Source organism: Pyrgilauda ruficollis, unplaced genomic scaffold (genome assembly GCF_017590135.1).
Source record: "Pyrgilauda ruficollis isolate IOZ18807 unplaced genomic scaffold, ASM1759013v1 scaffold168, whole genome shotgun sequence".
Lineage (NCBI taxonomy): Eukaryota > Metazoa > Chordata > Aves > Passeriformes > Passeridae > Pyrgilauda > Pyrgilauda ruficollis.
Window position 1 is genome coordinate 623231 of NW_024515653.1, and position 13670 is coordinate 636900.

Consider the following 13670-nt stretch of genomic DNA (forward strand, 5'->3'; position numbering starts at 1 on the left):
TGGCTTGCCTGGAGTATTCAGGGCTGCTCCTTTCCGTAGCAAAGAGCTGCTATTTAGGAAGCAAAGATCACAGTTCAGCACTTGCTTGGAAGCAGCCACAGCAGTGCAGCTGTTAAAGCTCTCTGCTGCTCCTAAATGCTCCCCTGGGCTCCCTCTGGAGTGTGAAGCAGCATCACGGGGAGGAGAACACTTGCTGTTGGTTCCACAGGTCCTCTGGATTCAAAGCAAATGGAAACCCCAGAGGGGGTGGATGTTAACATGAATTTCTTTGCCCCTTTTCTCATCCATCACCTTCACCATCAGCCTGTGAGCAGCCCTTGCTTGCTCCTTTGAACTCCTCTGCAGCCCCCCTTGTTCTGGGCCACTTCCAGAATTTATTTGCCTCCTGTGATATTTTATTTGCAATTTAGTGCTGCCCCATTTAAGAAAGTACAAAATGTGCACCCAAGGATTTATTGCCAGCGCTGGTGTTTTAACTGGTCTTTTGCTTCCACTTTTACAAGAGTGATATGTAGGCTAAAATTTTATTTTAAAGTCAAAACCAAAGTTTTTAAATTAATACATATAAATTTTTTTACCAAAAATTAACTCATAAAAAATTAGAACAAAATTGAATAATATACTGATGTTAGTTAGTTTTAGTTACTTCTTATAGTAAAAATTTTCCTATAGAACAACCAAAACCGAATGTTTGAGTAACCTTAACCAAAGCAGCAAACTCAAATACTATATGTTTGTCTAATTCAGAACCAAAAAAAACCCTTTCTCAACCTATCTGATCAGGTATATCCCCCTGGATAGGATGTTTAGGGTGAGCTAGCAGTATGTGAAGGTGTGAGCTGGTGTGAGGCTGTGGGGTTGTTTTCTGCCCGCAGCCTGAAGGACGAGCAGCCGGTGCAGTGCGGGCAGTACGACGGGCTGGTGGAGCTGGCCACCATCTGTGCCCTCTGCAATGACTCCTCGCTGGACTACAATGAGGTGTGGGGGCACCAGGGCCAGGGTGGGGAGGGGGGATGCCCTTGCTGTGCTTCGGGGCAAAGCCAGCAGAGTTTGTCCCTTGGGATCCCCTCCCCTGGCTTCGGCTCATCCCCAGGGGATGCTCTGGTGTGGTGGGTGACAGCATCCCTGGGGACAGCAGCAGCATGTAGAGGATGTGCTCTAAAGCTTCAGCTCTTTTTTTCTGCCCTCTAGTCCAAAAAAGTCTATGAGAAGGTGGGGGAAGCCACTGAAACAGCCCTGACGTGCCTGGTGGAGAAGATGAACGTCTTCAACACAGACCTCAGCAAACTCTCCAAGGTGGAGAGAGCCAACGCCTGCAACTCAGTGAGTGGGGAGAAGCCCCTGTGACTGCAGCACTGGGGGATGGGAGGGAGAGGAGGGATTGAGGATGTCTGATATTTGGGCAAATAAACACTTGCAATGATCTAAGGGACTGATCTGGCACAAGGATGTGATTTCTGGGCTCTCATGGTGAGCTGTTTTTGGAACAGTGGCCCTGGGGGGGTGATGCCAGGGCCTTGAGGACCAGCCTTCATGGAGCCTTGGAGCAGGTGATTCCTGAGGCTCCAACTCAGTCCAGTCCCTGCTCAGGCAGGAGGGAGCCTCTAAATGATAGCCTGAGCTCTGGCTGCAGATGGGGAAGTTTGGAGTTATCTTTAGGTGCCCAGTTTGCACTGAGCAGTCACCCTCCAGCATGAACCAAACCCTGTTCCCCAGGGCCTTGCCTGCCCCAGTGACATTTGCTTCTTGGAAACATCTATTTTTGACATGAAAATGTCTTGTGCTGGCTATTCCCCTGCTCCAGTGTCTCCCTGTCCTCCTGGGTGAAAACACACTTTATTTTGGGTCTGTATTTCCTCTGCTTTAGATCTTCGCTTCCCTTGAGAGCTCTCTGTTCTGGCATTTTTCCCTGGTTAGATCTGTGCAGGGTGTAATTAATGTCCTGACTCCTTTCTGATACAGAAAGCTTGTATCTTTATCCCTGTCCCATCCTTCCTGGCTCCTGTGGCTGCCTTTCTCCTGCCATCCCAGGGCTCAGCAGGGTTGTCAGCCAAGGCAGAGAGCAGCAGTGTCCCTGGCATGTCTTGCTCAGCCCAGTGCTGTTCCTGCAGGTGATCAAGCAGCTGATGAGGAAGGAGTGCACCCTGGAGTTCTCCCGGGACCGCAAGTCCATGTCCGTGTACTGCACTCCCACGGGGCCTGGCAACAACTCTGCTGGCAGCAAGATGTTTGTCAAGGTAGGGCTGAAGCACCTGCAGGTCCACCTCCCCTCACACCCAGCAGCATCTGGCCCTGGCTGAACAGGGCAGTGGTGATGCTCTGCAGCTCCTCTCACACTCTGGGGAATGTGAAAGGAGCTGCTGAGCATTTCCTGCAGTTCTGGAGGAAACTCTGAGCTGCCTGGGGATCCAGGATCCTGCAGGTAGGCTGGTGGGGTCAGGGAGGAAGTGAGTCTTTGCCATACTGATTAGGGAACAAAGGGGGTGAGATGGTTTAGAGGGAGGAAAAGGTGCTGAGTGTGCCAGTGCTGGGGCAAGGGAGAGCTGCCCTTGTGCAGAATTTGGGCACTTGCCTTTATTAAAGGCTTGGACCCTCCAGATGCCAGTAATGCCCAAAGGATGATGTCCAGTTTTCCACTGTAACCAGAAATAAAGTAGTGTTTCATAGGGCATTTTCTTCCCAAGAGAAGAGATGCGGTGGAATTTCTCCCTGCTGACTCTGAGAAGATTTGGATATTGTTGTTCCCACTGGGAGATTATCTGGGTGGGTGAACTCTGCCCTCCAGGTCAGGCTGGGACCCTCTGAAGCCTCTGGATGTGTGGCCTTGGGCGAGCTGTTTAAGAGGTGGAATAGAAGGATTGCAAGTTTTACATTAAAGAGTAATGTCAGGGTGCTTTGTAAGGTCAGAAGGGCTGGGGTGCTGAAGGACATGTTTTCCTGAATTGCACAGGCATCATAAGCATCAGCTGAGTATCCCATTTTTTCCCTCACAGATTTATAGCCCTCATCCCCTGCAGGCTGGAGCTGGGGTCTGTGGGGAGTATTTCGGGAGGATATGTAGGTTTTGCAGGAGCCAGATCCTACTCTTGGTGACCTGGGTGTGATCCCGGTGTGCTCGGTCGGAGGCTGCCATCTAGTGCCCTGAGCCACCGAGCTGGGATGTGTGCTGGAATTTTGGGGAGATTTCCTCTACCTTTGCCCAAACTTGGCGCCTTCCCTCGCTCTGGCACTTCCTGCCATCCTCAGCTTCACTCCAGCCCCTGAGCCCTCCTCTCCCCCGCAGGGTGCCCCGGAAAGCGTCATCGAGCGCTGCACCCACGTCCGCGTGGGCACTGCCAAGGTCCCGCTGACCGCCCCGGTGCGGGACAAGATCCTGGGCAGGATCCGGGACTGGGGCATGGGCATGGACACCCTGCGCTGCCTGGCCCTGGCCACGCACGACGCGCCCGTCCGCAGGGACGCCATGCAGCTGCACGACTCGGCCGCCTTCGTCCACTACGAGGTACGGCAGTCTGGCCAGGGGCTGTCTGCCTTGTTCCCAGAGTTTACCCGCATAGTCCCAGCTGTCTCAGCAGTATTTTCCCTCTGGTTTCTCTGTGGGTAGTGTAATGGCTCATCTCCTCTGCAAACCTCAGGGGGTGATGTGATGGATAACAAGCCCCGTCTCACTAAGCGTGTTTTCCTGTGGAGTGACTGCTGAGAGGGCCTTGGAGACCACTGGGAGGGAAGGGGAGGAGGGAGCAAAGAAGAAATGTGTGAGGAGGAGCAGAGGGATAGGAGCATCCCATTAGATTGAGACTGTAGAGTGCATCCATGGGGCAGCTGGTAGGAAACCTCTTGGAAGTTTCTTCCCAGGGGAAATCCCTGTGAAGCCCAGGGTGGTTTCACAGCAGTTGGGGAAGTGGACGCATTCCAAGGGGTTAATGTTGGTCTGGGGTTTTCCTCCCACCCAGAACAACCTGACCTTTGTGGGCTGTGTGGGGATGCTGGACCCTCCCCGCAAAGAGGTCACCTCCTCCATCGAGATGTGCCGCAAGGCCGGCATCCGCGTCATCATGATCACTGGTGACAACAAGGGCACGGCAGTGGCCATCTGCCGCCGGATCGGCATCTTCTCCGAGACCGAGGACGTGTCTGGCAAGGCCTACACGGGCCGGGAGTTCGATGAGCTGCCCCCCGAGGCGCAGCGCCAGGCGTGCCGGGAGGCCCGCTGCTTCGCCCGCGTGGAGCCGGCACACAAGTCCCGCATCGTCGAGTACCTGCAGTCCTTCAACGAGATCACGGCCATGGTGAGCGCTCAGGGACACCCTGCCACCCTCTGTCCCCTCCTCCCCACCCTGCTCAATCCCTTGCACGTGTGACCACGCTTTGTGCAGACAGGTGATGGCGTCAATGATGCTCCGGCCCTGAAGAAGGCAGAGATTGGCATCGCCATGGGGTCGGGCACGGCCGTCGCCAAGTCAGCTGCTGAGATGGTGCTCTCTGATGACAACTTCTCCACCATCGTGTCGGCTGTGGAGGAGGGCAGAGCCATCTACAGCAACATGAAGCAGTTCATCCGCTATCTCATCTCCTCCAACGTCGGGGAGGTCGTTTGGTGAGAGCCTCCCACACCGGGCACCATGCTGCACTGGGGGACACATCCCCTGGGACAGGTGACCTGCAGTCAGCAGCATGTAGTGCCCAAACTGGTAATCCCAGGCACCATGTCTCATTCCCCAAGGGCAGGGAGATTTTTTTTTTGTAGTTTTACAATCCTGCCACCCTGCAGGACCTGTTTTGTCAAAGTATTGCGTATTTAAGCTTATGCAAGTGCCTTATCTGGGTGCAGATATTTGTGCACAGGCTGCTGTCACCCAGTCACATCCCTGCCCCTGCCCATTCCTCCCAGTCCTCAGCAACATCAGCACAACCTTGGGATCACTTGGGCATCCTTTGCCCTTGCATTTCAGCATGGGTGTTTGTGCTGGGAATGGGAACCTTTGTGGCCTGGGGACATCACTAGTTGGGTTACAACTGCAAAGCAAATTTTAATAGCAATAGAAACAAATTTTAGCTGCAAAATTCAGTGCTAGGCTTCAGGCTCCTTATCAGGGGCTGTGGGTTTGTCTGCGGGACTTGGAGTGAATATTCAGTTTGGGGCTTTGAATCAAGATGCTCTCTCCCCCTTGCATGACAGAACCGTGGCTGCCCAGAGCTTGTCTAATATCATATCTCTTTTTTTTCCCCTGCAGTATCTTCCTGACAGCCATCCTGGGCTTGCCCGAGGCGCTCATCCCTGTGCAGCTGCTGTGGGTGAACCTGGTGACGGACGGGCTGCCGGCCACCGCGCTGGGCTTCAACCCCCCCGACCTGGACATCATGGACAAGCAGCCCCGCAACCCCAAGGAGCCCCTCATCAGTGGCTGGCTCTTCTTCCGCTACCTGGCTGTTGGAGGTGAGTGCTGCCGGGGTGGGTGGGCACTGTGAGGTGTGCCTGGGGTGTCCTGGGGTGTGTTTCTCTGGGTGCTGGGGTAAGGATGTCTCTCTTGGCCACAGTGTACGTGGGCCTGGCCACAGTGGGCGCAGCGACCTGGTGGTTCCTGTACGACGCCGAGGGACCGCAGGTCTCCTTCCATCAGCTGGTGAGTCAGGAGGGGAACAGGCTAACAGCTGGAGCAGATGGGTGAGGGCATCTTTCATGTGTTGGGGTCTTTCATCTATCTTTCCTCTGTGTTGGTTGTAGCATTCCCAAATTCCTAGTGGAGAAGACAGTAATTTAAAACAGAAGGAAATTTTCTCCCTCGGGCTATTTCCAGCCTTGCTTCTGCCAGCCACCAGCATAGTAGGGAAAATTCAGATTCAGAAAGATTCAGAGAAGCTGAAAGTAGCCTCTGTGCCTCATCCCATATTGGAAGGGATCTGTTCTCACATTACATTACTGTAGCTAATGTGAAAACTGCAGTGCAGGGGGAAAGCAGGTGCTATCACATCCCAGTGGCATGTGCAATGCAAGATGGGTTTCTGATGGAGACACGTGTGTGCTCAAACTACTTCCTAACTGCACCTGAGAGCCTCAAAGGCACTGTCCAGCCATACTCCTAAGGCCCAGCCCCAAGAGAAGCTGGGTCACTGCAGGCAGTTTTTTGGTTGCTCTGACCCATGAGATATGTAACAGCAACCCAGTTCATCGCATGTCCCCCGACCTGTCGACTCTTCCTCCTCTCTCCTGCCTTTCCTGCTGCTCTGCCATGTATTTACCAGCAGTTTCCTGTGCTGACAGAGGAACTTCATGAGGTGCACTGAGGACAACCCCATCTTTGAAGGAATTGACTGTGAGATCTTCGAGTCGCGATACCCAACGACGATGGCTCTGTCTGTGCTGGTGACAATCGAAATGTGCAATGCTCTGAACAGGTGTGCTGGCCACAGGGCTGCTCTCTTTGCTCTGTGCATGACTGATTTTGTGTCTTTGAGTGTCTGTGGGCGGGCTGAGGGCTTTGCTTTGGCTCAGCAGAGCCGTTCAGAGCATCCTCACAGGGGAGCACTGGGTTTTCCATAGAGGAACTCCTCCAAGGCAGTGTGCTGTGGCTGAGAGCAGTGAAGGAAGGACTGGATCTGCATTCGTTAGTGATTTGGTCGTTAATGATCGGCCCTAATCCATGCATTGCTGGTTGTATCCACATCCACATCCAGTTTGCAGCAAAGCCTGAAGATGAACAGCCCGGAAAAGAAAGGATATAGCATATGGCCTTGCATGTTAGAGGGAAATGAAATTCCCAGCATGGGCAGATGCGGGGAGGTTTCTGGGGCTAACGTTGTCCCCTCACTTTCACAGTGTCTCTGAGAACCAGTCACTGCTGCGGATGCCACCGTGGCTCAACATCTGGCTGCTGGGGGCCATCATCATGTCCATGGCTCTGCACTTCCTCATCCTCTATGTCAAGCCCATGCCTGTGAGTGCCCTCTGTCACCTCCTTGTGCCCTCTGTGAACAAGGACATCCCTGGAGCAATCTTTGGGTCGGGAAACTTCTGGGATGGTTGTTCCCAGAAGCTGCCCTCAGGGCCAGGTCCTATAGCTCAACCCAGCATGGATTGACTCCAACAGGAGTCATTCTGCCCCATGGGCCAGGAGTATGAAGCTCTCCCTATGGGCAATGCAAAGGCTCTAGATATCTCCAGAAGGTGGTTCAACCCTTTAGGAGTTGTCTCCTTTGCAAGGCTGGGGATGCCTTGGTTGATGCCCCAAAGGCGCTTAAGATGAAGTGTGTTTCTGTACCCCAGGAGGTTGCATTGTCCCTTGTCACCTGCTAAGCACCTGTGACCACATAAACACACAGTTCTACCTCTTGCCTCACTTTCCCTATCTGCAGGAGAGGTCAAGACTATAATTTTTTATTCATCTTGGCCAAGACCCACCTTGGATCATGACAGACCTTGAAGAAATCCTCCTGTTTGGGCTGTCTGGATCCTCCCTATTTATACCTGTGATGACCTTCTCTCAACCTTTGCCATACAAGAAAATATCCCAGCTGCTTCCCTAGTGACATGTCCAATCCTTTCCACCCTGCAGCTCATCTTCCAGGTGACCCCCCTGAGCTGGCCGCAGTGGGTGGTTGTGATGAAGATCTCCCTGCCTGTGATCCTGCTGGATGAAGGACTCAAGTACCTTTCCCGCAACCACCTGGATGGTGAGCATGGTCTGCACCCCCTGGGTTAGGGTGGCACTTTGCTTGGGGTTCCTGGTGGCTTTGTGGACCCCTCACTCACCTCCTCTGCTTGTGATATGTCTGCACCTGCATGTTCACCCACCTTTGCTGTCCAAAGGGGCTTCTGCTCCCTTCCTTCCTGGTGCCACGCCTGGCAGAGCAGTTGGCAATTGCATCTGCTTGAAATGCTCCCTTTGGAGCTGGAGCATTAGATAAATCTGCCACAGGTTATTAAGTCAGTTCCTCTCGAACCTCCAGGAACTGGATCCTTTTGCTTACGATGCAAAACAAATCAAACACTGATTTGTAGCAGGAACCCTTTCTTTTTTCCTCTCAGATTTTCACCCCTTTCTGTTCATCCTTATTTTGTGTTGGCAACCTCTATGCTAAGATCCACTGATCATTGATCCATCCTTATAAACTGGTTTTAAGGGGGCTGCCCTTGGCCAGCCCCTCTCAGGATGCAGCGCTTGGCACAACCAGAGGAGAAGCAGCTCCTGTGGCACTGGAGCAGCAGTTCCCGTGTGCTCCTGGGCTCTGTGCTGTAATCACAGCATGTCTTTGGGCAGCTCTCCAAAGAGATGATATCATCTTTTCTTTCATTTCTTGCAAAAGATGTTGCTGTGGGGGATATCTCAGCTCTGAGTTAAGCCCACGGGTTTCCCAGCGGTGGCTGCAGGCCCAGTGCTGAGCCTGCCACAGGGGTGGCCCCTCTCCAGAAAACAGGATTTATTTATTCATTTTTTGGGGTGAGCTGCCCTGACAGTGATAGCAGGGAGAAAGGCAGGAAAGGCACTATCCTTACTCAGGAAAGCTCTGGGGGCAGATGAACAGTCTGAGTGTGAAGACTGGATTTCCTTCCACACCATCACCTTGCTCAAACCATCTTTTCACCCCTTAGGCAACCTGTGTCATAGCAAACCCCACTTTTTCCCTTCATCCTGTAATAATGACCCAGAAAAATCTGTGCAAAGCCACTCTTGCCTTTCCAGGCTGAAGGCAGGTCTGGCCAGCCCTGTCAAGGAGGGCTCTGGGGCATTGTAACAGCTGTGTTTAGTTTCTCATGGAGCAGGGCATTGCAAGTACCTGGAAATATGGGATGGGAAAGTATTGCAGGCAAGAAATGGTCTCAAACAGATCTCCCTCCCCATCAGTGTGTCCTGGTGAGCAGGTGGTGCTCATGTCAGCCTTTCTTCCTGTGTTGAGCTGATGCAGAAAGTCAGCAATTGCTCAGAGAAACAGAGGTGCAGGGCTCCTGTGTTTACAAACCAATAGAAATTGTTTCTAGCCTGTTTTTATTGAATTATTTCATCTCTCATCAGACACCCAGGTCTGTTTTATCCCACGATTACGAGCCTGTAGCAACAATTCTACAGTGTGGCACTGGGCTGGGGTGTAGGAGAGCTGGTTAATGTTGCATCCCATGCATGCCCTTGGTCTTCACTTCACAATCTGTAGTCTGAGGCTGAGTCTGTCTTTCTCCCACACTTTGTATTTCTCTATAAAATCTCAGCATGGTTGAAGGAAGGGCTTTTCTTTGGCTCTGCCTGCACAGCTCCAAGCACAGCGAGGTTTCTGGTAGGCACACGATCCTCTCAAGTGCCATCACAGCAGCACAGCAGCTCAGTTTTCTCCTGCAGTGGCACACTCCCAATGTTTAAGGTCCTCTGAGCTTCCCTCATCCCCACAGTCATGATGCTGCTGATGCTCACAGGTTGCTCTGTCTCATGGATCCAGGGTTTCCCATGCAGCTCTTCTATCACGGCTGTGTGGCAAAATCACCACGCTTAAATCATCAGACTTGAAAGAAGTAATTGAAAGTCTTGATCTTCCTGATTCCTCTGGCCTTTGAAAAGCAAAGGAAAAAACCTCCAAAAGCCACTTTTATGTGTGGTCTTGTGATTCTTTTTTACCAGGCATTCTCGGGACAGTAAGACCCAAGTGGAGCGGGGAGCACCAGTTGAATACCTGCAAGACTCCAGAGCAAGGGTTGGCTTCCTTACCTGTCTCATCCCTGATTGCTGCATCCCTGTGCTTCCTGCAGAGTCTTGCTTGTGTGTGGTGGGGTCCTGCTTGGAATGTGTCTGGGTGAACATGGCTTAGACACAGAACAGAGATACAATAATAGAGCCAAGAGACTCTAGCCAGACAGGATCTCCTTTCCCACAGTGGTCTCTGTGTTTTGCTTCAAAATAAGGCCTAGCAAGCCTGTGAAGTAGCTGTTTGATGGCAATTTTGGCCAGGAGCCAGGCTAGCACTTGGTCTCTGCAAGACAGTGCTTGGGAATGGTCTCCAGCATGGGACCTTCCAAGGGATGGCCAAGGGTGTCCAGCTGAGGAATGCAAATGTATAGCTGTGAGTTCTGCTGATTCAGGAATTGCATGGAAAAGTTTCTCCTTTGATGAGATTTAGATAAGTTGTGTTTCCATTATGCTGGATCTTCCTTGTCCTTGAAGTGGCAGAAAGCTGAGACTCTTCAGTTCTCACTGTGGTCCCAGTGCTTTACATTCCTCTCCCCAGCACTCTGCTCACATCCAGCCTTTCATCTCACATCCTTTGCATATCTGGCTGCCTTCATTCCTCTCTGGCCCCTCTGAGGCTTCTGCTGTCTCAGTTTTGGGAGGTGATGTGAATGTGAGAGCGAGAGAATGTGCATGGCTGAGGTTGGCTTTGTGTGAGCTGCAGATGTTCTGGTCAGGAGCATGGAGATGTTCTCAGGGGTCTGTCACAGCTCAGGCTCACAAGGGCTCACCACCCTCAGGGATCCCTTGCTGTAATATCTTTAATATTTTCCATGCTCTATGCATTCAAGTGTTTGTTCTCTCACAATCCTGTGGCATGCAGGAGGAAGGTTTCCAGGCATCTGTGCCAAGGCCTTGCAGAAGTCTCTTTGTGTCTTTTCGAAGTGATTCTCAAGAAGTACCAAATATAGGGAGGACACTGAGGTAACCCCAGTGCTCTGTGCACCATCAGCCCACTGCTGAGGCCACCCTGCTCCCCTCCTGCACTGTCCCTTCACCTCCTCATGTCCATCATCTCAGAGCAAACCCCTCACAGGTGTTGGAGTTGCTGCTGTGGTTGTTCTCAGCATGTTCAGCAGCAGACCCTGTCTGGGTGCTGGGCATCACCATTTCTCACCTGTGCTGTGGTAAAAGCAGGGGCAAAATCACAAAGCAGGTGTTTTCTGCAACACAGCTACATGTCTTCCCTGACAGCAGCAGGGCCACTGAAAATGAGGAGTTTGGATGCACAGGAATTGACTTGATGTCTTTTGTGGCAGATTAGCATTTAGGCAGCTGCTTGTCCTTGTGCCCAGTGAGGACAGCAGCCCCCAGGGTCATTTTGCAGGAGATACAAGATAGTGGCCACCCCACCCTGTTCCTGTTCCCTCTCCCATGGGCAGCACAGTGCCCTGCACTCTCCTTCCACTGCAGCTGATGTGCAGGTGAAGTTGCTCCCTTGGATGAACATCACCACCGAGGGAGCTTTGGGCACTTCTCTGCAAAGCTGGCATCAGCTTTAGGCTTCAGCACCCTCCCAGAGGAGAGTGGCTGGCAGAGGTGGCAGTGCAGTGGCAAGTGCATCACTGCCAGGGGCAGATGCAGCTCTGCATCTGAGACAGCCCAAAATTTGCAGGGACCAAAATCTCCATGTCCCAACACAAAAAACCCGCCAGCATACAGCAAAAAGGAGCTGTTCACCCTCATTTTCCCCCATGCACGTGCACCTGGGTACTAGGGAACCTCCTGAAAATCCCCCAGGAGCACAGGAGCTGCTGCAGCTGCCCGTGTTCCCTGCAGAGGAGGCAGGCATCCCTCTCCCTGGCACAGCAGAGCGGGGAGCGAGCGCCTGCGGCCGTGGCCTGCCCTTGTAGGGTAATCTGTGCCTGGAGCTACCTTGGCTGGGTGCTGGCAGAGGAATGTGTCCCCGTGGGCCAAGTATTCCCTTGAGCTGTGGGATGCTCTGCAGGAGAGCAGTGCTGCACCTTCCAGGGCTGGAATCTCCACGAGGGATTTTACAGCTCTGCTGCTTTGCTTTTTGTTTTTATTTCCCCCTCTCTCCTGTTTTTCATACGTGTGTGTGATTTAGAAATGGAAGAGCAGAGGGAAGCTGCCGGTGTTGCTGCCCTGGTATTGCAAAGGGATGGGGGAACAATTTCCCTTTTGGCTTTCTCCTGGGGTCCAGGGTTCAGCTGAAGCTCAGGGTGCCCTGCTGTGATGGGGGAGATGTGCAGTTTTCAGAGCCACAAGGGCTGCAGCATTTCCCTTAGTGAAGGAGGTGAGCTGGGCTGGCAGTGGGACCCTGCATCCCTCCAGCAGCACCTTTTACAGGAGCCTGTTGAAGAAAGTCAAAAGCAGTAAGGAAAAACCTCCCCAAAATCCTCAGCTGTCTGGGGGGAGCAGACCTTGGAGGAGCTGAGCTCACATTGTTCAGTTGCTGCTTTGCAAATGCTGAAGGGCTGTGACACCTCTGGTGTGAGGCAGCATCCAGAGGGACTGTGACCATCCCATCATCCCTGCAAACAGGTCCTGCCACCTGTGTGAGGGAAGGACAGATGGACACTGACAGGCAGGGACCTGCACATGTGGGAGCTGGACCCTTGGCTGGTAGAAACACCTGACTCACTCCATGCCAGGACTGGGTTACTTTAGAGACCTGAGAGCAACTTTTTGAAGAGCATTCACTGTGGTTAAACACTGCAGCCATGTCCCCTTCCTGTCCCTGCCTGCCACATGCCATGGCATCTTCCTCCCTGTTTGCACAGCCATGGGGTGATGTGTTTAGGGGAAGTGCCATGGTTGGCAAATTACCACTGGTGTGCCACCCAGTGGGGACTGTTCAGCTGCTGGAGGAGAGGGAAGGGAGGCTGCTGCAGTGGAGAGGAGATTAATTTTTATTATTGCAATGATATTTAGTACAGTGCAGTTGCCAACATCCCTGCCTTACACCAAAGCCTGCAGTGTCATCCAGAGGGATGCTGCCATCACAGCAAACCATTTTATCCCAGGACATAAGTCCGGGCTCTGCAGCCAGCACTGGAAAAAAATTTTGGCAGAAGTTGCAAAAAAGCCTTTTCCCTCTGTCTTGCCTGTTATTTATTAATTCCCCTGAAAGCTGTCGGCACCAGGGCTGGCAGCAGGCGCGGAGCCCCACGCGCAACCCTGGGCAGGACCCTTATTTATCAAGAGCACAGGAACAGCAGTCCCCAGTGAGATGTATTTTGTGATGTGTGCAGTGATGAAAGATAGAGAAATACAGTCAAAGGATTCGTGATAAGGGATTTTTCTAACTCTCCTTAGCAAATGCTGCTTCTGGCTGGGTTTTTTTTTAAGGAAAAAGATGTGTTCTGGGTAAACCAAGCTACCCCAGGCTGGAGGGCAGCTGCTGCCTCAGGGATCAGGGACACTCCTGTCAACTGCTTGAAAATTGGGGATCTAGTTGCTGTAAGCCAAGTTCTGGCAGGGATTTTGAGGCTGCTCACATGGAGTTCAAGCTGGATACCATCACTTTCCTACAGGCCATGTGTTGCCTGTTACCTTCCCTGTCCAGCCCCATCCATCTGGAGGGAGGGAGAAGGTAGGAGGGCAGCCCTGGGACAGTGGCTGTGATGAGTAGGTTGGTCCTTGCTCCTTATTTTGAAGGTATTTATGGGTGTAGGTACATGGGTAGTGTGTGTAGGTGGTGTCAGCCCATGGAACAGTGTCTGTGTCTCTGGCTGCAGCAGGGCTGGGGCTCTGGGGTGGTGGGAGGATGCAGTGAGCTTCCTCCCCTCTGAGCCACTGCTTTTCCCTGCATAATGCCTCATTAGGAGCAGTAAGGAGGGATCCTGCCTACTCACCTTCCCTCATGGCTCCACCTCAGGTTGGATATCAGGAAAAAGTTGTTCACAGAAAGAGTGATAAAGTGCTGGAATGGCCTGCAGGGAGGTGGTGCAGTCCCCATCCCTGGATGTGTTTAAACAAAACCTGGATGTGGCACTG

General features: G+C 52.5%; 1 protein-coding gene across 2 annotated transcripts in view; it reads left to right on the plus strand.

Annotated features, from left to right (window-relative positions):
- The window catches only part of ATP2A3 (ATPase sarcoplasmic/endoplasmic reticulum Ca2+ transporting 3), a 58447-nt gene that overhangs the window by 39699 nt on the left and 5078 nt on the right, over positions 1-13670 (plus strand). The window contains exons 10-21 of one of the 2 annotated variants that reach the window (XM_041463596.1): positions 876-978; positions 1192-1323; positions 2112-2237; positions 3284-3502; positions 3954-4289; positions 4377-4597; positions 5235-5437; positions 5539-5624; positions 6263-6396; positions 6818-6935; positions 7554-7671; positions 9606-9678. In XM_041463596.1, the coding sequence (XP_041319530.1) occupies positions 876-978; positions 1192-1323; positions 2112-2237; positions 3284-3502; positions 3954-4289; positions 4377-4597; positions 5235-5437; positions 5539-5624; positions 6263-6396; positions 6818-6935; positions 7554-7671; positions 9606-9678 (1869 nt within the window). The remainder of the gene's footprint in view (positions 1-875; positions 979-1191; positions 1324-2111; positions 2238-3283; positions 3503-3953; positions 4290-4376; positions 4598-5234; positions 5438-5538; positions 5625-6262; positions 6397-6817; positions 6936-7553; positions 7672-9605; positions 9679-13670) is intronic. The other variant, XM_041463597.1, reaches the window with a different exon arrangement.